The sequence below is a fragment of the Leptosomus discolor genome, chromosome 18, assembly GCF_034619465.1.
Source record: "Leptosomus discolor isolate bLepDis1 chromosome 18, bLepDis1.hap2, whole genome shotgun sequence".
Taxonomy (NCBI): Eukaryota; Metazoa; Chordata; class Aves; order Leptosomiformes; family Leptosomidae; genus Leptosomus; species Leptosomus discolor.
This window is the reverse complement of record NC_141408.1, coordinates 11,577,864-11,602,107: the sequence shown is the minus strand read 5'-3', so window position 1 is coordinate 11,602,107 and position 24,244 is coordinate 11,577,864. Positions and strand designations below refer to the sequence as shown.

Here is a 24,244-nt window from a genome sequence, read left to right as displayed (position 1 = left end):
GGAAACATAGTCCTAGGAGGACAACAGTGATAGCTGGAGATGTAGCATGTGTGGCAGATGTTGTACCACAAGTCTCTCTTTGTGGACACACACAAGCCCACCTCAATACATGACTAAAACTCTTGCAGCCCTCTATATACTGGCCCCCCTTGAATTTGGCACCTCATAACCCAGCCTCTCTGCCAGGTTCTTTCACAGGCAGTGAACATTTCCCCAAGCCAAACAAGGACTGAGGAAGCCTTGCTCAGTCTTGCCCTTAAGAAGAAAGACACAAGACAGGAGTTTCAGTGAACTACATACACCCTAGTGTTTATTAACTTCAGATTAGTGTGATAGGCACAACGCTGCATCCACAAGATATCTCCCCACACTCTAAGCCTGTTCCTTCAGCCTCTTCAGCAGCTCCCTCAGCTGCTCGATCTGGGCAGTCACGCTGCTCTTGGCAGTACCGCCCATGGCCGTGTACTGCTCCACGCTGTTGACAACATTGAAGACCTGGGAGACGTCGCTGCCGATGAGGGGGCTGGGGAGGCAAAGGGAAGAGGTGTCAGTGAAGAGCACTGGGTGCTGTTGGCTGCCTTTACCTGCTCGCTGCCTGCAGAGAGGGGGAGGGAGTGGAGACAGAGCCTGATTCCAAGGGGAAAGACCTCCTGCAGCCCTGCTTCTGCACTTCTAGTACTCAGCCACAGCTGCTTGGGGCAGACCAAAGAGTCAGCTCCAAGGAGAGACTGAGGAAATTTGGAGGCAAACTCTTCTGGAGGGCTGGTGCCTCCAGGTCAGGGCATGAGTTTCTTCCAGTGCCCCCGAATTGCTGCTGCCCATGCCCCGCTGAGCCAAATGGGAGTGATGTCATCCCCCTTCAGTGTTTTCAGGCCCAGCAGTAGCAGCACTGATATTCAGGGCAGGAGGATTTGGGGGAAGGGCACCATGAGGAGGCCCACAGGAAGGGAGGCTGATAGCTGCCTGTTGAGGGGAGTCATGGCAAAATAGCAGTGATACGAACCTGATGCTCTTCAGGTCATCCAGGCTGAGATTATTGATGGTGATGCCTTTGGACTCGGCGAGGTGGACGGCCTTCCCAGAGGCAGTGTGGGCTTGTCTGAATGGCATCTGCAGTGAGAAGCAGAGGCCGCAGTCAGTGACCAGGCAACTGGGATGTTTTTCAAAGGAAAAAATGGATGTGCTCTCTTTTTTTGGTTGGCTTGTTTGCACTTAGGGTAATGCCATGTGAATCCAGGTTTGTTGACCCAGACTGATCATCACCTGGGGACAGAACAGAAGGCCTCATCTCAGGCCCTCGCTGAGCAGTATTCTGCATCCAACGAAATCACAACTCCAAGTCTCCCTCTGATACTTACTCCTTTACGAACTAAGTAGAGAGCCAGATCAGTTGACAGCATCTCAGGGCTCAGAGCCTTCTCCATGTTCTCCTTGTTGATCTGCAGAAAGAAGGTCAAAGGGAAACGTTATCATCAGCTCCTCTTTGGGGACATGTTAATAGTCACAGTGAAGGCACTTCATCTAGAAGGGGCCTGGCTCTAAAAGGACCCTCTGACCTCCCAGGGCAGCTGACAGTGGGAGCCATAACGAGAAGAATGGCTGAGCCACTGAAGAGTCTTCATCTTAGGACCAGTCTAAAGCTGTTTTACCTGTGTTACTCACAGAATGTGTCCCCCAAATGTTTTTAATAGTGAGAGGCTGAAGCCTTACCTGGAGGGTAGAAATCACTCCAGTAGCAACCTGGAGCACAGCATTCAGGGTGTCCACAACATCAAAGACAGCCTCCTTGTCCTCCTGCGTTAGAACAGGGATGGAAATTGCTGTAAGTCAACCTGATGCAGCTCAAAAGCCCAACAGCCGGAGCAGCGCAGCCAGCGGAGCAGGCCTGTCATCCCAGGAGCTCCTGCCACGTCTGGGGTGTCCACTGCAGCACGCTGTGCCTCAGCCTCTTGCTCAGCATCCTGCACACAAGCAGGGCCTGTGCAGGGAAACGGAGCGGCAAGGCCGCTCAAGATCAGAAGGCGGCTGTGTCTGCTCAGAGAGCTGGTGTGGAAACTACCCTCTGCTTTACCTGCAGATCCTTGTTGTAGGTGCTTGGAAGTCCTTTGAGAACCATGAGAATAGCAGCCAACTGCAGGGAGAAAGAGGGGAGGCAGTTAGGTACTGGAGAGAAGCACATTGCCCCAGCACAGGTTAAGAGCCTAGACTGGGCACATGCCTACACACAGAGGCAAGCAGAAGAAGGAACATCCTTCAGCCCTGGTATGAGCAGTTTCCCCCCCTGCTTCTGTCTTTAGCAGGCTCACCCGTCCAAACACGCGTCCAGCTTTGCTGCGGATCAGTTCCAGACTATCGGGGTTCTTCTTCTGAGGCATCAGACTGCTGCCAGTGCTGAAAGAAAGGTGTGTGAGCAAGACCCCAGTCCGTAGGGACACAGGCTAAGACAGGTCCTGCAGCATACTGGCCCAGCCCTCTCAAAGTGACCCATGGGTCCCCCTACCCCGGACACCTGCTTAGGGTGTAGGAAAGCAGTGAGCTGAGTGTGCAAGTTCCTCGTGTTTCCCCCAGCAAAGCCTTTGGTTTTGCAGACCTGTCTGGAGCTACCATGCAGTCCCACCTCTCCAAGAGGAAGCAGAAGGGAGGCTTGTCCCCAAGGCCCTCCCTAGGTGGCATCCGCAGGCCAGCCTAAGGGTTGCTGTGACCTCAGAGAGGGAGGCCTGTGGTTCTGCTGCCCTGAGAGACAGGAAATCTGTGAGGATTGCATGCCTGGCAAATCAAGGAAGGGCTTTGGCCGGCATTGCCAGCAGAGGAGGAAGTCCTCCCTGCCAGCAGCTGCTGGGGAGGAGTGTCTGCTGAATGCAGACTTGGTTGAGTGACCAGAATCAGAAATAAGTGATTGTTCCTGAGGAATGTTCACCGTAAGGCTGCTTTTCTGTCAACTTTTTAATGCTGTGTCAGCCTTGTGCAGCAGGGACGCCCCAGCTACTGCCTCATTCTCCCAGGAGGGGACAGCTGAGGACGAGAGGCTGAGGGAAAGGCACTCTGTCCAGAGTCCAGCAACCTACCTATAAGCATCAGATATGGTCAGAAATCCAAACTCGCTGGTACTGTAGATGATGAGATCTTCAGCCATCTTGCTAAGGTGGATCATCAGCAGGGTGGCAACAGAGAGGAATTCCACTGCAGAGAAGGCAGGAAATGAGGAGGTGAAAAAGGTGCTTGTTTGCTTGACAACCCAGGGAGCCCTGACTAGACTTTAAACAGGAGCAAATGGATTTTCTGTAGAATTACTTCCTCGTGAGTGATTTCAGTCCCCTTGCTAAAGGAGGCTAACTGGGAAGGTCTCAGAATCCTGCTTCTGAAACAGTGGTGGGAAGAAGTGATCAAGTTGTGCTTACCCACAAAGTCTCTCTCGCTAACGGCATCCATGCTGTTCAGGCTGATGGAAGCAAAGTCCAGCTCTGGAAGGAAGGTGACAGACAGAGGAGGTCAGGCTTGGCATGTCTGGAGCTTGCATAGTCCCAGAAAACCAACATCCTGAAGTGTTACACTGACTGGGGTCTTTGCTATGAGCCCCAGGCAGCCAGCGTGCAGCAGAGGTGGCTCTTTCTGCTCCGACCTCACAGGCATTGCCTGTCTCACTGCAGTAATAAGCCTTACGAAGGCAAGGCTTTGGCTCCAGGACAGTGCATTTTGGTGCCGTTGGGAGCCACGTATCAATGCTTCCCTCCCTCCCAGCTATTACAAGTAGTCCTGTGCCACTGAAGCATAGGGAGACATTTACCACTACGCAGAAGTTCTCTATCGATTTCCAGTGGGTTGCCAGCCAGAGCACCGCTGCCAGGGAAGAAAGAAACAGAAGTCATGCAAGATATCCCGCATATCCCAACCAAAACTGAGCTCAGATGACACCGCTCTGAAAGTTTCTCTCCTCTAGATAATTTTAGTGTCACACAGTGTGGCCTGAGGCTCAGCAAACTCTGAACTCTGGAGTAAACTAGAAGTTCACTTCCAAAGAGGAAGGTTTGCTTCATGAAAGCCTTGTAGTTCTTAATTTAAAGCAGGGAAAAGAACTCTGTGGTAACAGTTTTCTCCTTAGAACCGTCTTCTCTTTGGTGAAAGAAGAGAGGCAGGCGCCCTCCTACCTTTGCAGTGCCTATGGTATAAAAACCCCAGTGGTTCAGGGGACATAAAGGTCTGCCTCAGCCATTTGGCAGAGTAAAGTCAGGATTACACAGAAAGTAAACTTTACCTTCCCAAAGGCAAGACGTTGATCCTCCTCTTCACCTCTCCCAGGCGCTCAGAATCACGGGTCAGAGCAACAGCATGGCTACGAAAGGACATGAGAGATCAAACACCTGAAGTCAGAAAATGTCACACGACCCAAGAGATAGGAGTGGCCAAAGGATGGAGCAAGCAGCCTGTCAGCCTCCACTGCCTGCCCAGGGCTTGGGTCCCCGGTTGGTCAGAGCCACGCAGGAACATGGGGAGGTCCTGTTCCAGTTTGCAAGGTTACCTCTGGTTTGTCACCACCACTGACTGCCCCCCTCAGAGGATGAGGCACTTGTAGGCTCCAGCTTAGCAAGGCCCCAGGGCTGGAGAAAGCTTCCTTCAGGCAAGTGTGAAAGGTGGTTACCTGAGCAAGAACTGGCTCCATCTGATGGGCTGAGCTTTCTGCAGGTGGGTGTAGCCAGGCAAGATAACATCAATTTCTCTGCATGGGAAAGGAGAGAAGGAGGTGAGCAGCAGCTCTCAGCATAGAGGGCAGTGGCAGGTACACACCCAGGGTTGATAGCAAGGTCACAAAGAGAACATCTTTAGCCTGTGCTGTGCTGACGTTGGTCTCTCTCTTCCTCTCCCTGGCCCCTTTCAACCCAAGCACGTTGGGTTTAGATCTCCTGATCTTCCAGTGTGGTGCATCTGCCCTAGGCCTCCCTGGGACATTGTCTGCTACGGCAACGCCTCTGTGGCAGCAAAGGTTCCCCAGTCCAGCACCGTTTGGGAGTGCAGTGTGTGAGGAGGAGAGTCAGACAGGGAGTTAACACGGCTGAGCTCTCCCCATACGTAGCAACTTGAGACACGTTCAAGTTCCCCCCTCCTGCAGGTGGATTTGGTGCCTCCTAAAGTCTTGTGTGGAGCTCCCACCTCAATTTCTGTGCCAGGATACACTGGGTGAAGAGGAAGGTCTCCATTACATGAACTGTGGAGCAAGTTGTCTTTCCCTGTGCTGCCACTCACTGCCTGGCTGGAACTTCCTGCACTGGAAACCGTTCTGCTGCCCTGACTGGTGTCAGTCAAAGAGCAAGCCTAGAAGTCTCCTGCCGCAGCAAGGCCAAGGCTGTGGATTTGGGAAAGGACTTACATGGCAGCGCGTTCCACCAGGGTCTTGATGAGCTGCAGGAGGTGAGTGGAGATGACAGAGAGGGAATTCTTCATGAACAGCTTCAAGTCAGTCACAACCTGTATGAGATTGGCCAGTCAGACAAAGCAGAATGTGACATATATAGTGACCGGCCACTTTTCCTGCAGCATAACCCCCTCCTTGCTCTGTGTGATGGGAAGGGGTATCCTCCTCTAAACATGTGGTCATTCTGATGTGGTAATGTCACTATATGTTGCTCTCCAGGAAGAGAGCCAAAGTATGTTCTGGTCCAAGGTTTCCTGAAGTGAGGGGAGGGGGAGTACAAAGGGAAAAAAATAAAATTCTGTAGATACCTGATCATTCCTGCTTCTTCCAGTGTGCAGCTTTCCAGCTATGTCTCCAACCAGCTCCTGAGGACAAGATGAGGACTTTGATCAGCATCTCTGTATTCTAAGGAGGAGGAGACTCCACACGAGCAGACCCCCTCCCTGCCTGGAAGGGACTGAGCTCTAGGCTCCTGTGAGTAGCCATGGGATCTCTTCTGGGGGAGGGCAAGTTGGGGTTCTGTGCTTGTACAGTGCCTCTTCACACAGGGGTCTTGGAGACCCTTGATTGTGCACCTGGGGTTTCAGTGCCACAAGGTCCAGAGGCATTTGACAGGGGGACAGAGGCCCATGCACTTCATGTCAGGCAGATCTAGCTACACAGGAACGGGAAGAGGAGGTGAGAGGACCCAAACCTTTAGTCTGCGTTCGTTGGCGGTGTGGATATCCTCATCAGTCTGTTTCACCACAAAGACTCCTTTAGACCATTCCTCAGAGATCTACAAACATCAGCAGAAACACCAGTCAGCCACTATTGCTACCCTGCTTACACATGGGGGCTGTGAGGGTCCCCAGCAAATACCAGCTTCTCCCATCGCAATGGAAACCAAAGTGTTAAGTCTCACGCCAGCTCTGGCTTTCCTGTTCTTTCAGGCCAAGGCTGGCTGCTTGCTACAGCCTGCTCTTCTATACTGCACTTGGTGGGATTCATCTCTCTACCCATGATGTTCCTGCAATGCCGTGCCTATAGGAGGATTTAAGCATTGCAATGAGAAAATGAGCTGAAGTGTCAGTGATTGCTTTAGCATTGTCCACAAAGATCTTCCTATACAAATATCGTATAGACTCACCATTGTCCACAGTGGGTGAGCAACAACAATGGATATTTTAAAAAAAGCGCTTAGCTGCAGACTTCTCTTCACCCCTATACAATATGCATTGCCTCCTACTGACTGGGGCAGCCAGACTCAAAAGGATCCCAAGTGCCAGCAGAAACAGCATGTGCCTAATTCATACAGAAGCAATTTCTGGGGAATGTTCAGTCTGAAGAGGATGGGCAGGCAGGCCCCAGCGAGCACACCTCACCGAGGCACCGGGGCTGCCATAATGGGCATTGACCATGTGCTCATCTCAGCTTGTCAGCTGGTTTATGCCCTGCTGTTGGGCTTTGGTGTCTTTAGAGGGATGCAATTTGGGCATCGATCCCCTGCCCACAAGGTCTCCAAGAGTACCAAGTATAATACAGTTGGGTCTGTCGTGTCTATGATTTAGGACAGCATTCTGTTTTACAAAAGCACTTCAGGACATGCCTAGCTCTAAGAAATAGGACATGAGGACATTTAAAGATGCTTTTTAGAACAGCAGCTCGTGAAGGCCACTACAGACGCTGTCAGAAAAGGAGCCATTCATTCCAGTACTCATAACAATTTGCGAAGGAAATAAATACCTTTTCCAGGCCACTCAGGATCTTCTCCAGCTCAGTTTTAGATAGGATTCCAGACTTCTCCAAGGCTTTGGCATAAGCCACGCTCCCCTGGATATCAACTTCAGACAGTCTCTGATCATAGGTAATGGAAGCATTGAGTAACTCCATGATTGGATCCGTGTTTCCACTGAATCTTCCTCCCCAAAGTTTATCCCCCTGGGAGAGAGGAAGAAGCAAATTAAAGAGGCCTAATAACTTCAGTTAAGGTCCTACACTCTCTGTAACATCCAGGGATCTATCCAATAGAGAGGCTATGGTCAGCTTTCAGGTCCTTTCAGTGTGGCAGCACTGACCAGAAAGGCCCCTGGACTTCAAGACCTTTGGCAAGAGGTTGTAGAGGTGGAGAACATGTCACTGTCACTAGAATTTAGCCCTTGAGCTGTGAGGTCTGGCTCAGGAATCCTCCAAGATACTTTACCTCTGCAGGACTGTGTAGGGAGTCCTTGAAATTAATATCAGGTCATGTCATGCAAGACCAGCATGGGTTTCTCTTTTGAGGCAGCTGCAGGTCCACAGCCCTTTGATAGTCTTTTAAAGGGGGAAAAAACGGAGCAGTAAGGAATACAGTGAAACCTAGTATTCTCTAAGTCCTTTTTGTGCTGTTGAGCTAACAGAGATATTTTCCTTTGATTGACAAAGAGCAGTGGGCCAGCACAAGCCACATTATGAAGTATTTGAAGTCACCGTTTAAAGCATCTCCAGAGTCCATGAGTTTTTTGCAAGCTTTGGCATGGAATTGGCATAAAACTGATTAAGGTGAAGACTGTAGAAAGGGAGGCCTGGGTACCTTACAGCATCAGGAATGTTCAGAAAAATAAATCAACAAAAAGGTTTTAAAACACATAGAAACAAAAGTTGGTTTTCCATCCAAACCAAGATTCATATAGTAACCTCACACATTTGAATGTGTCACCTACATAACTACTTCACTGGGTGACCAAAGACAGGTACACAATTCCAGCTATGCATCACAGCAGGGCGCCTGTAAACTTTTTTCACCAGTGATTCAGCAACTGAAGGGATTCACTAGCTAAGAGCCATGTTTGTCACTTGATGAGAAGCTTTTTGCTTGCCCAGGTAGGACACCCCCTGAAGCCCTAATTCTGTCAAACTTGCACTGAAATGGATAGGAATTTTTCCTGTGCAGAGACCTTACAGCTTATCCAAGGTTTCAAAACCAACTCTCCAGCGCCAGCAGGCACAAAAAAGAAATTGGAGAACATTTAAAGGAAGGGTCTAAATATAATTCCATTGCAGAGTGGATAATAATTACTATCTACTTGATTTTTTTAAACACTCCTGTCGAGTCTCTTCATGCTGTACTACACTGTAACTACCATGGACAGCAAGAAGCTGGCAGGACAGTTGCAAGCTAATGTGTGCCAGGGCTTTATCAGTCAGACAAAGCACTGTTGAGCAACCTTAGAAACTTTTTCCCTAGCGACTGTCTCCATGTCTCTCCCAATCTCTGCTGAAACAACGTGCCTGAGAGGACAGCAGGAGAAATCCTCAGAGGTAAGACTGTAGGCACGTATTTTTTGATATCTTTAAGGCAGCTTTGTCAGAAAGGCGAGGGAAGGCAGCGGGGGGACATCAGAGTTGAAAAAGAAAAGTGTGAGGGGTCTTCAGCGTGCATCTGGTGCCCACAGGAGCATGGCACGGGGGATGCTAAATTAAAAGCCAGCACTGGAGGCTAAGCACTTGATTGGGGAACAGGTATATCTAGGCATAACTTTGGTATTATGAGTTTCCATCAAAGTAAGAAGTGGGTCAGCAGAAACATTGCAACACATGCATTTGCAGTCGGGAATCAAAACTGAAAGATTAGCTTTAGCTAGATGCAGGACCCCGGTTAGAGAGGTGGCTAGTACAGTCTGACAGCTGATGGACACTGACTTGCCTGTAACCCAGAGCAGAGGCGGCCAGGGTTGTCGTAGCCGTTTGGAAGGCAGCAAGCACGACTCGCCAAGACGACTAGTCACGCCTCACCCACCAGACACGGGCACTGAAAATGCAGCTTTTGTGCAGAGAAGCGTTTACACAAGCTGCTCTAAAGCACCTCCTGCCTAAACCCAAGCCGTCCGGAATGAACCGCATCGGTTATCAGTCTCTCCCGGGCAGAGGGAAGACCCTGAAGGCCACGGCAGGCTGCTCGGCCGGGGGCTTGGATGCGAACCCAGCAGAGCTCGCCTCTGCCAGAGCACCCCGAGACCGACCACCCCCCGGAGAAGCAAAGTTCACCCTCACCTCGGCTGCCATCTCGGACGACATTTTGCTCGTGTGCGCAGCAATCCCGGCAGCCGGTGCAACCTGTGGAACAGCAACGTGAGGCTCAGCCTGGCCCCGCGTCCCGGTGCCGGTGCCGGTGCCGGGTCCCCCCGCTGCCCGCCCGGTCCCGCCGGGAGCCGCGGCCCCGCTCACCTGCTCCACGGCGCAGCCCCGGCTGGTCGCTCGCTGCTCCCCGGCCCCTCCAGCCCCGCTTTTACACGCCTCGGAGCGGGGCTGGCGGCTCGTCCCGCCCCGGCGGGGCGGGGTGTCCCCGGGGACGGCCCCGCTCCGGTGTCCCCCGCCCGCCCCCTCTGCCTCGTACCGCCCCGCAGCGAGTTTCTGCTTTGCTTGAGGGATTGTGCTGCTGCTGCGGCATGTTTTCTCCTCCGTGCACTGCCGGAGGCCTTGGAGGGAGTGCGGGAAGGGCATCCCAGTTTTCTTGTCCCCTTTTGGGCTTTTCTGCCCTTTAACCAGCCCTGTTGTCACAGGACCGTAGGACGATTCAGGTAGGAAGGGACCTAGTCCAGCTGTCTTTCCTATGTTCTTCTCTGTCCTACTCTTCATCCCCTCTCTGAGGTGAAGATGAAGTCTAGGATGGGATTGCACACTTAGGGCGTGCCGCTTTCTGCAGCGGAGAGGCCACAGGCAGAATGACATGGCTAGCGTCAGGCAGCCGCTGGCTCCCCAGCATGGATGAGCAAGTACGCTTCGCAGCTGGGTTTCCAGTGTGCTGCCTTCAGTATCGGTCCAGAACAAGGCTCAAACTCCATATCTGCATTCATAGCCAACTATCAATTCGCTGCTTCTCAAACATTTCCCCATATGATCATTTTTTTTCCTGGGGTGGTGTCCCTGTTCCCTTTCAGACTTCCAGGCTGGCAGATGCACACAGCATTGTGTCTCAGTCTATGCTGAGAAAACCCCTTTGAACCATTTTGTTGCCAGGTTCCTCCCTCTTCTGCAGTCCCTCATTTTTAAGGCTTCTTTTGTCATGTTCGTCTTTTATAAATATCTTTGTCCTTATTCTGGGCTTTGACAGGAGGTTGCTGAGGATTTGGAAAAATAGTAAGCACTAGATTTACATCCAGAATAAATCATACACAGGGAGAGGCTTTACCTTGTGGTGTCTGTGATATGGGCTTGAGATTGGCTATGTGGAACATGCACAACACATTCAAAGATTGGTCTCCCTCAGAGATCACTTGTGACCTGCACGGCTAGAAAATAGAAGATGGGATCTCTGTGGCATTTTCAGAGTTGCCCTGTGTCTACTTTGCTATTTTTGTTTTCATGTTATTGACCCTATGTATATGTGATACATGACAGCTTTGATTTCTAAATGTTACTTGTATTTAAACAGTTACATGGTTAAATATACCAGTGAAAGCTCCAGTTTCTGTTCCCTTAGTTCCAGCCCTCTGTAATTTTCTCCGCTTATCTGTATGTGCATCTCTCTGTAACACGAGGAATAGATATGGTTCAAGAATCACAATGAAGTTGGTTTGTGTCACCCCTAGCAGAGAAGAGTCCAGTCTAGATGAATAAGTTTGGATGTTGCTGTCTCAAATTCACCCGTGGTGCCTGCAGGGGACGTTGCAGCCACGCAGTGCATCTGTTCGCACAGCTCTCATGGGGCGGCAGAGAAATGTTATTAGCTCAGCTTCTTTAATAGAGAGCTAAGGGATAAAAAGACCAGGCACAGCAATTTGTTTAGGAGACAAAATATTCAGCAGAATTTTTCCAGAGTATAAAGGCAGGTTAGAGATCTTTTCTTTGGGGGGACCCGGAGAAGAGCTCACTACATTTTGTAATGTTTCAAGAGCCTTTGGGTAGGTTTGTGATCTGCTTGGGTGTCAGAGCACAGTTACATCTCAGTCATCTGCTGAGTTTCAGTAGTTCATGATGAGCCTACATGAATTCTTGGCTTAAGCCCTTTCCTGTGGTCTGTAGTGGAGCAGGGATTTAAGACCAGTTCCAGAGTAGTGTCCAAGCCATTGATCCTTCTGGCTACACAGATCTTCCTGTGGTAAGGGACAGGGCTTTAAAAACTCATATCACAATGTGTCATACAAGGGGGGATGATGAAAGTCTGAAGATAGTGTGGACCACACACTTCTGTAACGTCTGTGGAGCTTCAGAGACCTCCACAGTCCCTCCCAATGTAAATTATTTCACAGCTTTAAGAAGAGGGTGGATAGGTGGGAGATACCAGGGATTATGAACTACTCATTTAAGGAGGAGACTGAGATGTGATGATCTGCTAAGACCTCCCTTCTCCTTTCAGTTCGGCAGGGCCCTGTGTCACAGCACTGACCAGAGGAACAATGCCAGACATTTGCTGCTGGGAGGGAGAGAAAGTCTGTTCAGCTGAGGCCTCTGAAGGTCCTGAGCAGGAGCTAGAAGGTATAAATAGGAAAAAAAGAGGGGAGTGTCACAGATGAAGAAAGCTCATGGGAGGAAAAAGAACTGTGAGCTGGAGATGAGGAGGTAGCCCTTCTTCTGACTCTGTAGGTGTTGGGTATTGGTGTCACCTCTCCCTTTCTTGCTCCTTTCCACTATCAGCTAAGTGTGCACAAGTGATTTCCTGGCCACAGCTAACCTATCTGGAGAGTGAGACACAAGTGCCAAAACAGAAACACAGCAGGAAGTAACAGAACAAACACAAAGGAGGTTTATGGAGTGGTGATTGAAATGTGCCGTTCTTTAAATGCCAGGAGAATAAATCAGGTTTAGGGCCAGAATAATGGGAGACTGAGAGTGGGGGCAAGTGTTGAAGAAAGTGAAGTTTTATGTTGCTGTTTCTTCTAATACATGTTTGAAGCATAAATGCTACAAAGGTAGGATGAATGCACTTTGTGTCTCCTGGGGTACTTTGTTAATGGCAGGAGATTTAGCTGCAGCCCTTAACCGAAACATGGTGAGGCAATGCTTGCGTTACTGCCATCACCTCCGCGTGTTGCAGAGTCTTGCAGTACTGAGTCAACAACGTGTTGCTGCATCAGCATGGAGGGCAGGGTGCTGAGCAAATCACCAGCTTTAAAATGCTGTGACAGAAAGCAAATTGTCCGTGGCAAAACTAGTGGTGCTGTGCTGTGGGTGCCAGGTTCAAGGTGGTTTAGTCTTTTAATGAAGAGTGCCCCGCCTTCCCTGTAGACAACTGTTCTTTCTCTAACTTTTGAGTCAAGTACAGGCGTATTCCACCCAGAAATCACTGCAGAACAATAGTGAGGAGTAATGTTTCAAGTGTTTGTTTAATCAAATATTTTCACCCTATGAAAGACAGGTTGTTGCATTCTCATTCCCCAAGTAAGGCTTTTCCTGGTCTTTGTTCTGATTATGGTTTTTTGTAAGGACAAAAGGAATATAGTGTAAGATTTGTAGGAGGCAGCCAGCCATGCCAGTCTCTTTTCAAGCATTCTGCCCCAGGTAGCTTGGCCTGGGCCACGCAGAGGAAAAAGCTTAACCCGGCACAGTGCAATCCCTGCGTTTTGGAGGAAAACAGAGCCAAAGGTGGTTTTGTGGTGGGCTGGGATGACCTGTGGGTTGACGTGCTGGCCCAGACCTGCCTAAGACTATGCAAGTTCCAGTGCCAGGGGGTGAGGAGACTTCTTTTGGCCACTTAATTCCCCCTGCCAGAAGGCAGGCAGGCAAGTACACTCCTACGAGGAAGACAGTGATAGCTGGAGACGTGGCATGTGTTGCAGATGCAGTACCAGGTGCATGTTGTGCACATCCACAAGCCTCCCTCAGTGTATTGCGCAGCCTGCTCGGGCACTGCTGGACCCAGCCTTGTGCAGCATGGCATCATAGAGTCATTTCAATTGGAAAAGACCCTTAAGATCACTGAGTCCAACCATTAACCCAACACTGCCAAGTCCACCACTAAACAATTTCCCTAAGTGCCACAGCTACATGTCTTTTAAATACCTCCAGGGATGGTGACGCCACCACTGCCCTGGGCAGCCTGTTCCAGGGCTTGACAACCCTTTTGGTGAAGAAATTTTTACTAATGTCCAATCTAAACCTCCCCTGGCACAACTTGAGGCCATTTCCTCTGGTCCTATTGCTTGTTACTTGGGAGAAGAGACCAACCCCCACCTTGCTACAACTTCCTTTCAGGCAGTTGTAGAGAGCAGTAAGGTCTCCCCTAAACAATCTCAGTTCCCTCGGCTGTTCTTCATAAGACTTGTGCTCTGGACCCTTTACTAGATTCATTGCTTTTCTCTGGACACACTCCAGCACCTCAATGTCTTTCTTGTAGTGAGGGGCCCAAACTGAACGCAGTATTTGAGGTGCAGCCTCACCAGTGCCGAGTATAGGGGGGCAATCACTTCCATAGTCCACCACCCTCCCCTCCAAGAGACACATTTTCAGGTCTCTTCTTGTAGACAGAATCTCCTGCTGCTCTCTACCTACCAGCCCCCAAGAGCCTGAACACCCCGTAACCCAGATCCACTGCCAAGGAGGGGAGAGCCCCTGTTTTTCACAGGCAGTGAACATTTCCCCAAGCCAAACAAGGACTGAGGAAGCCTTGCTCAGTCTTGCCCTTAAGAAGAAAGACACAAGACAGGAGTTTCAGTGAACTACATACACCCCAGTGTTTATTAACTTCAGATTAGTGTGATAGGCACAACGCTGCATCCACGGGATTACTCCCCACACTCTAAGCTTGTTCCTTCAGCTTCTTCAGCAGCTCCCTCAGCTGCTCGATCTGGGCAGTCACGCTGCTCTTGGCAGTACCGCCCATGGCCGTGTACTGCTCCACGCTGTTGACAACATTGAAGACCTGGGAGACGTCGCTGCCGATGAGGGGGCTGGGGAGGCAAAGGGAAGAGGTGTCAGTGAAGAGCACTGGGTGCTGTTGGCTGCCTTTACCTGCTCGCTGCCTGCAGAGAGGGGGAGGGAGTGGAGACAGAGCCTGATTCCAAGGGGAAAGACCTCCTGCAGCCCTGCTTCTGCACTTCTAGTACTCAGCCACAGCTGCTTGGGGCAGGCCAAAGAGTCAGCTCCAAGGGGAGACCAAGGAAGTTTGGAGGCAAACTCTTCTGGAGGGCTGGTGCCTCCAGGTCAGGGCATGAGTTTCTTCCAGTGCCCCCGAATTGCTGCTGCCCATGCCCCGCTGAGCCAAATGGGAGTGATGTCATCCCCCTTCAGTGTTTTCAGGCCCAGCAGTAGCAGCACTGATATTCAGGGCAGGAGGATTTGGGGGAAGGGCATCATGAGGAGGCCCACAGGAAGGGAGGCTGATAGCTGCCTGTTGAGGGGAGTCATGGCAAAATAGCAGTGATACGAACCTGATGCTCTTCAGGTCATCCAGGCTGAGATTATTGATGGTGATGCCTTTGGACTCGGCGAGGTGGACGGCCTTCCCAGAGGCAGTGTGGGCTTGTCTGAATGGCATCTGCAGTGAGAAGCAGAGGCCGCAGTCAGTGACCAGGCAACTGGGGTGTTTTTCAAAGGAAAAAATGGATGTGCTCTCTTTTTTTGGTTGGCTTGTTTTCCCTTAGGGCAATGCAATCTGAATCCGGGTTTTCTGGGGTGTGGAGAGGGGAGGCTTTAGGAGGTAAAACTCCACCTGTAAAATACTATCAACTCCACCCGGCTGCAGTTCCACTACTTGGGATACATGTAAAGAATGGGTTTCCAGCTTTCGTGTTTGTTGACCCAGACTGGTCATCACCTGGGGACAGAACAGAAGGCCTTATCTCAGGCCCTCGCTGAGCAGTATTCTGTGGCCAAAGAAGTCACAGCTCCAAGTCTCCCTCTGATACTTACTCCTTTATGAACCAAGTAGAGAGCCAGGTCAGATGACAGGATCTCAGGGCTCAGAGCCTTCTCCATGTTCTCCTTGTTGATCTGCAGAAAGGAGGGTCAGAGGGAAATATTATCATCAGCTCCTCCTTGGGGACACGTTAGCTGACATTGGGGGCCATAACGAGAAGCATGGCTGAGCCACCGAAGAGTCTTCATCTTAGGACCAGTCTAAAGCTGTTTTACCTGTATTACTCACAGAATGTGTCCCCCAAATGTGTTTAATAGTGAGAGGCTGAAGCCTTACCTGGAGGGTAGAAATCACTCCAGTAGCAACCTGGAGCACAGCATTCAGGGTGTCCACAACATCAAAGACGGCCTCCTTGTCCTCCTGCGTTAGAACAGGGATGAAAATTGCTGTAAGTCAACCTGATGCAGCTCAAAAGCCCAACAGCCGGAGCAGCGCAGCCAGCGGAGCAGGCCTGTCATCCCAGGAGCTCCTGCCACATCTGGGGTGTCCACTGCAGCACGCTGTGCCTCAGCCTCTTGCTCAGCATCCTGCACACAAGCAGGGCCTGTGCAGGGAAACGGAGCGGCAAGGCCGCTCAAGATCAGAAGGCGGCTGTGTCTGCTCAGAGAGCTGGTGTGGAAACTACCCTTTGCTTTACCTGCAGATCCTTGTTGTAGGTGCTTGGAAGTCCTTTGAGAACCATGAGAATAGCAGCCAACTGCAGGGAGAAAGAGGGGAGGCAGTTAGGTACAGGAGAGAAGCACATTGCCCCAGCACAAGTTAAGAGCCTAGACTGGGCACATGCCTACACACAGAGGCAAGCAGAAGGAGGAACATTTTCAGCCCTGGTATGAGCAGTTTCCACCCCCTGCTTCTGTCTTTAGCAGGCTCACCCGTCCAAACACGCGTCCAGCTTTGCTGCGGATCAGTTCCAGACTATCAGGGTTCTTCTTCTGAGGCATCACGCTACTGCCAGTGCTGAAAGAAAGGTGTGTGAGCAAGACCCCAGTCCGTAGGGACACAGGCTAAGACAGGTCCTGCAGCGTACTGGCCCAGCCCTCTCAAAGTGACCCATGGGTTCCCCTTCCCTGGACACCTGCTTAGGGTGTAGGAAAGCAGTGAGCTGAGTGTGCAAGTTCCTCATGTTTCCCCCAGCAAAGCCTTTGGTTTTGCAGACCTGTCTGGAGCTACCATGCAGTCCCACCTCTCCAAGAGGAAGCAGAAGGGAGGCTTGTCCCCAAGGCCCTCCCTAGGTGGTATCCGCAGGCCAGCCTAAGGGTTGCTGTGACCTCAGAGAGGGAGGCCTGTGGTTCTGCTGCCCTGAGAGACAGGAAATCTGTGAGGATTGCATGCCTGGCAAATCAAGGAAGGGCTTTGGCCGGCATTGCCGGCAGAGGAGGAAGTCCTCCCTGCCAGCAGCTGCTGGGGAGGAGTGTCTGCTGAATGCAGACTTGGTTGAGTGACCAGAATCAGAAATAAGTGATTGTTCCTGAGGAATGTTCACCGTAAGGCTGCTTTTCTGCCAACTTTTTAATGCTGTGTCAGCCTTGTGCAGCAGGGACGCCCCAGCTACTGCCTCATTCTCCCAGGAGGGGACAGCTGAGAGGAATTACTCCTCAGTGAGCAGAAACCTACCAGTAAGTATCAGATATGGTCAGAAATCCAAACTCGCTGGTACTGTAGATGATGAGATCTTCAGCCATCTTGCTAAGGTGGATCATCAGCAGGGTGGCAACAGAGAGGAATTCCACTGCAGAGAAGGCAGGAAATGAGGAGGTGAAAAAGGTGCTTGTTTGCTTGACAACCCAGGGAGCCCTGACTAGACTTTAAACAGGAGCAAATGGATTTTCTGTAGAATTACTTCCTCATGAGCGATTTCAGTCCCCTTGCTAAAGGAGGCTAACTGGGAAGGTCTCAGAAGCCTGCTTCTGAAACAGTGGTGGGAAGAAGTGATCAAGTTGTGCTTACCCACAAAGTCTCTCTCGCTAACGGCATCCATGCTGTTCAGGCTGATGGAAGCAAAGTCCAGCTCTGGAAGGAAGGTGACAGACAGAGGAGGTCAGGCTTGGCATGTCTGGAGCTTGCATAGTCCCAGAAAACCAACATCCTGAAGTGTTACACTGACTGGGGTCTTTGCTATGAGCCCCAGGCAGCCAGCGTGCAGCAGAGGTGGCTCTTTCTGCTCCGACCTCACAGGCATTGCCTGTCTCACTGCAGTAATAAGCCTTACGAAGGCAAGGCTTTGGCTCCAGGACAGCGCATTTTGGTGCCGTTGGGAGCCAGGTATCAACGCTTCCCTCTCTCCCAGCTATTACAAGTAGTCCTGTGCCACTGAAGCATAGGGAGACATTTACCACTACGCAGAAGTTCTCTATCGATTTCCAGTGGGTTGCCAGCCAGAGCACCGCTGCCAGGGAAGAAAGAAACAGAAGTCATGCAAGATATCCCGCATATCCCAACCAAAACTGAGCTCTAGGAAGCAGGGAAGGCAGTTCTGAAGACTTCATAGCATATAGCAAGTTCCAGTGATTACACAATGACTAGACATTACCTTCCCAAAGGCAGGACATTGATCCTCTTCTTCATCTCTACCAGGCGCTCAGAATCGCGGGTCAGAGCAACAGCGTGGCTAGGAAAGGACATGAGAGATGAAGCACATGAGAAATGAAGCACATGAAATCAGAAAATGTCACTTCCCTTCATAAGCAGTATGCTGCCACGTCTGGAGCCTGGGATGCCCTCTCAGTCTCAAGAGGCTTGAAATGGAGCCTAGGCACTGAGACCACTTGAAGTGGAGCAGCAAGCAGCGATATAGGATTCTCCATGTTACCCCATTAGCTAAGGTGTAACTGTGGTCAAAGGATGGAGCAAGCAGCCTGTCAGCCTCCACTGCCTGCCCGGGGCTTGGGTCCCCGGTTGGTCAGAGCCACGCAGGAACATGGGGAGGTCCTGTTCCAGTTTGCAAGGTTACCTCTGGTTTGTCACCACCCCTGGCTGCCCCCTCAGAGGATGAGGCACTTGTAGGCTCCAGCTTAGCAAGGCCCCAGGGCTGGAGAAAGCTTCCTTCAGACAAGTGTGAAAGGTGGTTACCTGAGCAAGAACTGGCTCCATCTGATGGGCTGAGCTTTCTGCAGGTGGGTGTAGCCAGGCAAGATAACATCAATTTCTCTGCATGGGAAAGGAGAGAAGGAGGTGAGCAGCAGCTCTCAGCATAGAGGGCAGTGGCAGGTACACACCCAGGGTTGATAGCAAGGTCACAAAGAGAACATCTTTAGCCTGTGCTGTGCTGACGTTGGTCTCTCTCTTCCTCTCCCTGGCCCCTTTCAACCCAAGCACATTTGGTTTAGATCTCCTGATCTTCCAGTGTGGTGCATCTGCCCTAGGCCTCCCTGGGACATTGTCTGCTACGGCAACGCCTCTGTGGCAGCAAAGGTTCCCCAGTCCAGCACCGTTTGGGAGTGCAGTGTGTGAGGAGGAGAGTCAGACAGGGAGTTAACACGGCTGAGCTCTCCCCATACGTAGCAACTTGAGACATGTTCAAGTTCCCCCCTCCTGCAGGTGGATTTGGTGCCTCCTAAAGTCTTGTGTGGAGCTCCCACCTCAATTTCTGTGCCAGGATACACTGGGTGAAGAGGAAGGTCTCCATTACATGAACTGTGGAGCAAGTTGTCTTTCCCTGTGCTGCCACTCACTGCCTGGCTGGAACTTCCTGCACTGGAAACCGTTCTGCTGCCCTGACTGGTGTCAGTCAAAGAGCAAGCCTAGAAGTCTCCTGCCGCAGCAAGGCCAAGGCTGTGGATTTGGGAAAGGACTTACATGGCAGCGCGTTCCACCAGGGTCTTGATGAGCTGCAGGAGGTGAGTGGAGATGACAGAGAGGGAATTCTTCATGAACAGCTTCAAGTCAGTCACAACCTGTATGAGATTGGCCAGTCAGACAAAGCAGAATGTGACATATATAGTGACCGGCCACTTTTCCTGCAGCATAAACCCCTCCTTGATCTGTGTGATGGGAAGGGGTGTCCTCCTCTAAACATGTGGTCATTCTGATGTGGTAATGTCACTACATATATATATATATATATTTATATATTCCCAGGATGAGAGCCAAAGTATGTTCTGGTCCAAGGCTTCCTGAAGTAAGGTGGGGGGGAGTACAAAGGGGAAAAGATTCTGTAGATACCTGATCATTCCTGCTTCTTCCAGTGTGCAGCTTTCCAGCTATGTCTCCAACCAGCTCCTGAGGACAAGAGGAGGACTTTGATCACCATCTCTGTGTTCTAAGGAGGAGGAGACTCCACACGAGCAGACCCCCTCCCTGCCTGGAAGGGACTGAGCTCTAGGCTCCTGTGAGTAGCCATGGGATCTCTTCTGGGGGAGGGCAAGTTCGGGCTCTGTGCTTGTACAGTGCCTCTTCACACAGGGGTCTTGGAGACCCTTGATTGTGCACCTGGGGTTTCAGTGCCACAAGGTCCAGAGGCATTTGACAGGGGGACAGAGGCCCATGCACTTCATGTCAGGCAGATCTAGCTACACAGGAACGGGAAGAGGAGGTGAGAGGACCCAAACCTTTAGTCTGCGTTCGTTGGCGGTGTGGATATCCTCATCAGTTTGGGTCACCACAAAGACTCCTTTAGACCATTCCTCAGAGATCTACAAACATCAGCAGAAACACCAGTCAGCCACTATTGCTACCTTGCTTACACGTGGGGGCTGTGAGTGTCCCCAGCAAATACCAGCTTCTCCCATCGCAACGGAAACCAAAGTGTTAAGTCTCACGCCAGCTCTGGCTTTCCTGTTCTTTCAGGCCAAGGCTGGCTGCTTGCTACAGCCTGCTCTTCTATACTGCACTTGGTGGGATTCATCTCTCTACCCATGATGATCCTGCAATGCCGTGCCTATAGGAGGATTTAAGCATTGCAATGAGAAAATGAGCTGAAGTTTATGCTTTAGCATTGTCCACAAAGATCTTCCTATACAAATATCGTATAGACTCACCATTGTCCACAGTGGGTGAGCAACAACAATGGATATTTTAAAAAAAGCGCTTAGCTGCAGACTTCTCTTCACCCCTATACAATATGCATTGCCTCCTACTGACTGGGGCAGCCAGACTCAAAAGGATCCCAAGTGCCAGCAGAAACAGCATGTGCCTAATTCATACTGAAACAATTCCTTGGGAATGTTCAGTCTGAAGAGGATGGGCAGGCAGGCCCCAGCGAGCACACCTCACCGAGGCACCGGGGCTGCCATAATGGGCATTGACCATGTGCTCATCTCAGCTCCAGGCTCTCACTGGGGGCTTGTCAGCTGGTTGTTGGGCTTTGGTGTCTTTAGAGGGATGCAATTTGGGCATCGATGCCTTGCCCAAAATGTCTCCAAGAGTACCGAGGCAACTCAGAGAGGCTGCTAGAGATGCTGTCAGAAAAGAAGCCATTCATTCCATCAAGCATGACAGTTTGTGAAGGAAATAAATACCTTTTCCAGGCCACTCAGGATCTTCTCCAGCTCAGTTTTAGATAGGATCCCAGCCTTCTCCAAGGCTTTGGCATAAGCCATGCTCCCCTGGATATCAACTTCAGACAGTCTCTGATCAAAGGTAATGGAAGAGCTGAGCATCTCCATGACTGGATCTGTACTTCCGACAAACCTTCCTCCCAACATTTTATCCCCCTGCAAGTAATGAAGTTAAGAGGTACGTTCAAAAGACTTACTGATATACCCTCTAAAAATCAGTTAATGCCCACCCCACTTCTTATCCAAGTAAAACTGAAGACATACTCAGGAGTGTTTTTCCAGTGCTCTACCATTGACCAGAAAAGCCCTGTACTTTACGACCTTTGGCAAGTAGTTGTAGAGGTGGAAAACATGCCACTGTCACTAGAATTTAGCCCTTGCATTGTCAGGTCTGGCTTAGGAGTCCTCCAAGATCCTTTGCTCTTGCAGGACTCTGGGGGGAGTGCGTACTCTCTGTGAAAATCAATATCAGGGTGTATGGTGCAAGACCAGCATGGATCTCTCTTTTAAGGCAGCTGCTGGTCAATGGCCCTTTGATAATCTCCTGACAGAGAAAAAAAGTAAGTCAGGGATACAGTGAAAGCTGGCATCTGCTGTTACTTGAAATATCATTTTTTAAAAAACCACTCTTTTAGGTAGACTGTAAGAAACTATTTGGTTGACAAAAAGCTGTGAGCCAACACAAGCCGTATTCTCTAAAAACACTCCTCTAACTATGGAGTGTTTGAATTTACCATCTGAAGCCGCTCTCCAGAGTCCATTATGTTCTTGCAAGCTTTGGCATAAAATTAGCATCAAACTGGTTAAGGTGCAGACTCCAGAAGAGGAGGTCTGGGTACCTTTCAGTATTACAAATGTTCAGGGGAAAAACAAAAGGAAAGGAAAAAAAACCCACGACCCCAAAACCCCCCTCAGGTCTCCGGAGCAGCGCGGCGTTGGGCTGCCGGGCCGCCCGCCGAGCTACCATGGACAGCGGACGGCGGCCGGGGCCGGTGGCCAGTGGCCAGTGGCCGGTGGCCGGTGGCCCGAGCAACCCTTTCCCCAGCGACTGTGTGGACCAGCGTGCCAGAGGGGAGAGCAGGGGAGAGCCTGCGAGGTCCGGGTGTGGGCACAGGGTGCTGGAGACCTTTTTTTTTGCAGCAAGTTTTTCAGCCGGAGCTGCGGTGGGGAGGAAATAGGAGCTGGAAAAACAAAGTTCTGCAGCTCTTGGCTGGAAAACCAGTGCCCTGGGGTGAATGGCAGAGGGGACGGGGCGTGAAAGGCCAGTGCTGAGAGCTAAGGGCTTAGATGGGGAAGAGGTATCTATCTACGAGGTATCTATCTACAAGGTATCAAGGTATAGCTTCACTACCGTGGGTCTTCTCCAGAATTGGAGTTGGGTTGTCAGAAATCATGCAGCAAATACGTTTGCTGTCCCCTTCTGCATTTAAACCCCCGCAAAATAAATCAATGAGAGAGGAGCCCCCGAAGGAGCATGGCTGGTGGCAGCGCTGGGGTTAGCACGCAGCGGAGCTCGCCTCTGCCAGAGCACCCCGAGACCGACCCCCCCCCCCCCCCGGAGAAGCAAAGTTCACCCTCACCTCGGCTGCCATTTCGGACGACGTTTTGCTCGTTGGTGCAACGATCCCGGCAACTGGTGCAACCTGCGGAACAGCGAGGTGAGGCTCAGCCTGGCCCCGGTCCCGCTCCCGGTCCCGCTGTAGCCGGGATCCCCGCTGCCTGCCCGCCCGGCCCCGCGTCCCGGTGCCGGTACCGGGTCCCCCCGCTGCCCGCCCGGTCCCGCCGGGAGCCGCGGCCCCGCTCACCTGCTCCACGGCGCAGCCCCGGCTGGTCGCTCGCTGCTCCCCGGCCCCTCCAGCCCCGCTTTTACACGCCTCGGAGCGGGGCTGGCGGCTCGTCCCGCCCCGGCGGGGCGGGGTGTCCCCGGGGACGGCCCCGCTCCGGTGTCCCCCGCCCCCCCCCCCCCCCCCTCCAGACCCCTTCGCCCTTCCCAACCCCTCTCCCGCCTCCGGCCCCTGCTGGACCAGCACATGTTTAGTAAGTCAGGGAGAGAAGTTTCGTTGGAGTCGGGGTTGCTGCAAGGAGGAGGGCTGGGAGAGGTGCGCTCCTGTTGCTTGTTAGTGATGTAGCTTCAGGCAGTGCTCCCGTGGGTCTTGTGTGTGGACAGGTCAGCTCCTTTTCTGGGAATATCCCTGTACTGAAGGAGTCACATCGCTCTGGCATAGTCCTCTAACGAGCAGCCTTTGCTATGAATGTGATTGATCTGATGGCTGGATCGTCACTGCTCTGGCCCCACTGCCACCCCAGCAAAGACGCAACGGTAAAATAGACGGGAGCTAGTTGCTCTTTCCCATTTCTGTGTGGAGGAAACTTTCCACCCCACTTGTAAGGATGCTGCAGCTTTGGGGCTCCCCTGCTGTCACCTCTTGCCAAGAGGCTCCTGTGAGCCTCGGACTGTGGCTGTGGGGGTGAGCAGTTGTGCTGTACAGCCTTGGCAAATGGCCCGTTGTCTTAAACTCATCAAACCCTAAGTATCATGGAAGTAAAGAACTGATTTAAAATACCAGAGAGCTTTGGGAGCAGCAGCTCACAAAGCTGCGGCTCAGCACCAGTTTCTCATTATCTCCTCAGACACCGAGCACTTTTCTGCAGCCGCTCTACAGAAAGCTGAACACTTGCTGGTTCGCCTTACTGAGAGTGCTACTACGGTGTGATGTTTTCCCATCTGCATGGTCCAAACCTTTCACAGAGCTCAGGAAACATATGCCAGCTTTCTCATCCACATTTTGTTGGGTTATTTTCTTCCCTTTAACTGACCTTCTTGTCCTTTTCTCTCAGTTCTGCAACTTACCACCTTTTCCTTTTTACACTAGGACATTTATACTAGGAAACAGTTCTCAATTGTTTCGTGATCATGTTCCTTCCTACTCTGAAATCCCTCATTTTTACTGCTTTTCTTGTCTTGTTCACCCTTTAGGAGTGCCCTTGTCCTTACTCTCGGCTTTGATACGAGAGTGCTGATGTGTTGGGAAAATAGTAAGCACTGAATTTATAACCAGAGTGAATCTATGTCAATAAGATCTTATTAATCTATGTCTGCTATTACATGTGGCAAGGACGCGTGCTTTCACATGGGATCTGTCAGCAGTAGCACTGTGTGTTTAGCAAACTTCATAGGGATTAGTTTGTAGTACGCTGTTTAGCTCCTGTTCCAGTTTGTATCTCAGAGATTATGAATTCTTTCTACTCCCATTTTTAGATGAAACAAGCAATAACTATCCTTTCTGTATAATAAGCAATGTAGAATATAGAGTAACATTTTTACAATAAAGATGGGAGTGAAACTGTAAATCCAACCAGAATTCATTTACGTAAAAATGAACATTAAAGAAATAGGATTTCTTAAAGATGCTTGGAGCTGGGGAGTTAAACTTTTGAGGGGAAAACAGTGAAACAGCATTGCAAAATAGGTTTTCTAATGCACACTGAAATGTATTCTCATTACTGTCTTCTCTATTCGTTCTGGTT

At 51.0% G+C, this 24,244-nt stretch overlaps 2 protein-coding genes across 4 annotated transcripts; both read right to left on the bottom strand.

The window, feature by feature from the left end:
• Positions 1-372: 372 nt before the first annotated feature.
• On the bottom strand, positions 373-9,430 carry LOC147414171 (argininosuccinate lyase). 2 transcript variants are annotated; one of them, XM_086475107.1, is made up of 16 exons: positions 9,413-9,430; positions 7,133-7,327; positions 6,102-6,185; positions 5,716-5,772; positions 5,363-5,460; positions 4,637-4,714; positions 4,253-4,330; positions 3,785-3,837; positions 3,399-3,461; positions 3,066-3,180; positions 2,307-2,391; positions 2,072-2,131; positions 1,711-1,794; positions 1,359-1,439; positions 1,004-1,110; positions 373-523 (listed from the first exon to the last, which is right to left on the bottom strand). In XM_086475107.1, the coding sequence occupies exons 1-16, from the start codon at positions 9,428-9,430 to the stop codon at positions 373-375; spliced, it is 1,407 nt and encodes a 468-aa protein (XP_086331233.1). The 2 variants fall into 2 exon arrangements, with proteins under 2 accessions (XP_086331233.1, XP_086331234.1); XM_086475108.1 differs by having other exon boundaries at positions 9,419-9,430.
• A 4,672-nt stretch (positions 9,431-14,102) lies between these two features.
• LOC147414170 (argininosuccinate lyase) lies at positions 14,103-22,308 on the bottom strand. 2 transcript variants are annotated; one of them, XM_086475130.1, is made up of 16 exons: positions 22,291-22,308; positions 20,678-20,872; positions 19,769-19,852; positions 19,383-19,439; positions 19,017-19,114; positions 18,291-18,368; positions 17,752-17,829; positions 17,555-17,607; positions 17,169-17,231; positions 16,836-16,950; positions 16,094-16,178; positions 15,859-15,918; positions 15,498-15,581; positions 15,215-15,295; positions 14,734-14,840; positions 14,103-14,253 (listed from the first exon to the last, which is right to left on the bottom strand). In XM_086475130.1, exons 1-16 carry the CDS (start codon positions 22,306-22,308, stop codon positions 14,103-14,105), a joined length of 1,407 nt encoding a protein of 468 aa, XP_086331256.1. The 2 variants fall into 2 exon arrangements, with proteins under 2 accessions (XP_086331256.1, XP_086331257.1); XM_086475131.1 differs by having other exon boundaries at positions 22,297-22,308.
• Between the last annotated feature and the right edge of the window lie 1,936 nt (positions 22,309-24,244).

What these genes read in the sequence shown, in the direction of transcription:
- LOC147414171 (XM_086475107.1), bottom strand. An exon ending in GAAGAAGCAGGAATGATCAG is followed by an intron (nt 5,461 to 5,715) that starts GTATCTACAGAA and finishes AATCTCATACAG; the next exon opens with GTTGTGACTGACTTGAAGCT. An exon ending in TGGAGCCAGTTCTTGCTCAG is followed by an intron (nt 4,331 to 4,636) that starts GTAACCACCTTT and finishes GTCCTTTCGTAG; the next exon opens with CCATGCTGTTGCTCTGACCC.
- LOC147414170 (XM_086475130.1), bottom strand. An exon ending in ACCATATCTGATACTTACTG is followed by an intron (nt 16,179 to 16,835) that starts GTAGGTTTCTGC and finishes CCTTTCTTTCAG; the next exon opens with CACTGGCAGTAGCGTGATGC. An exon ending in CCTACAACAAGGATCTGCAG is followed by an intron (nt 15,582 to 15,858) that starts GTAAAGCAAAGG and finishes GTTCTAACGCAG; the next exon opens with GAGGACAAGGAGGCCGTCTT.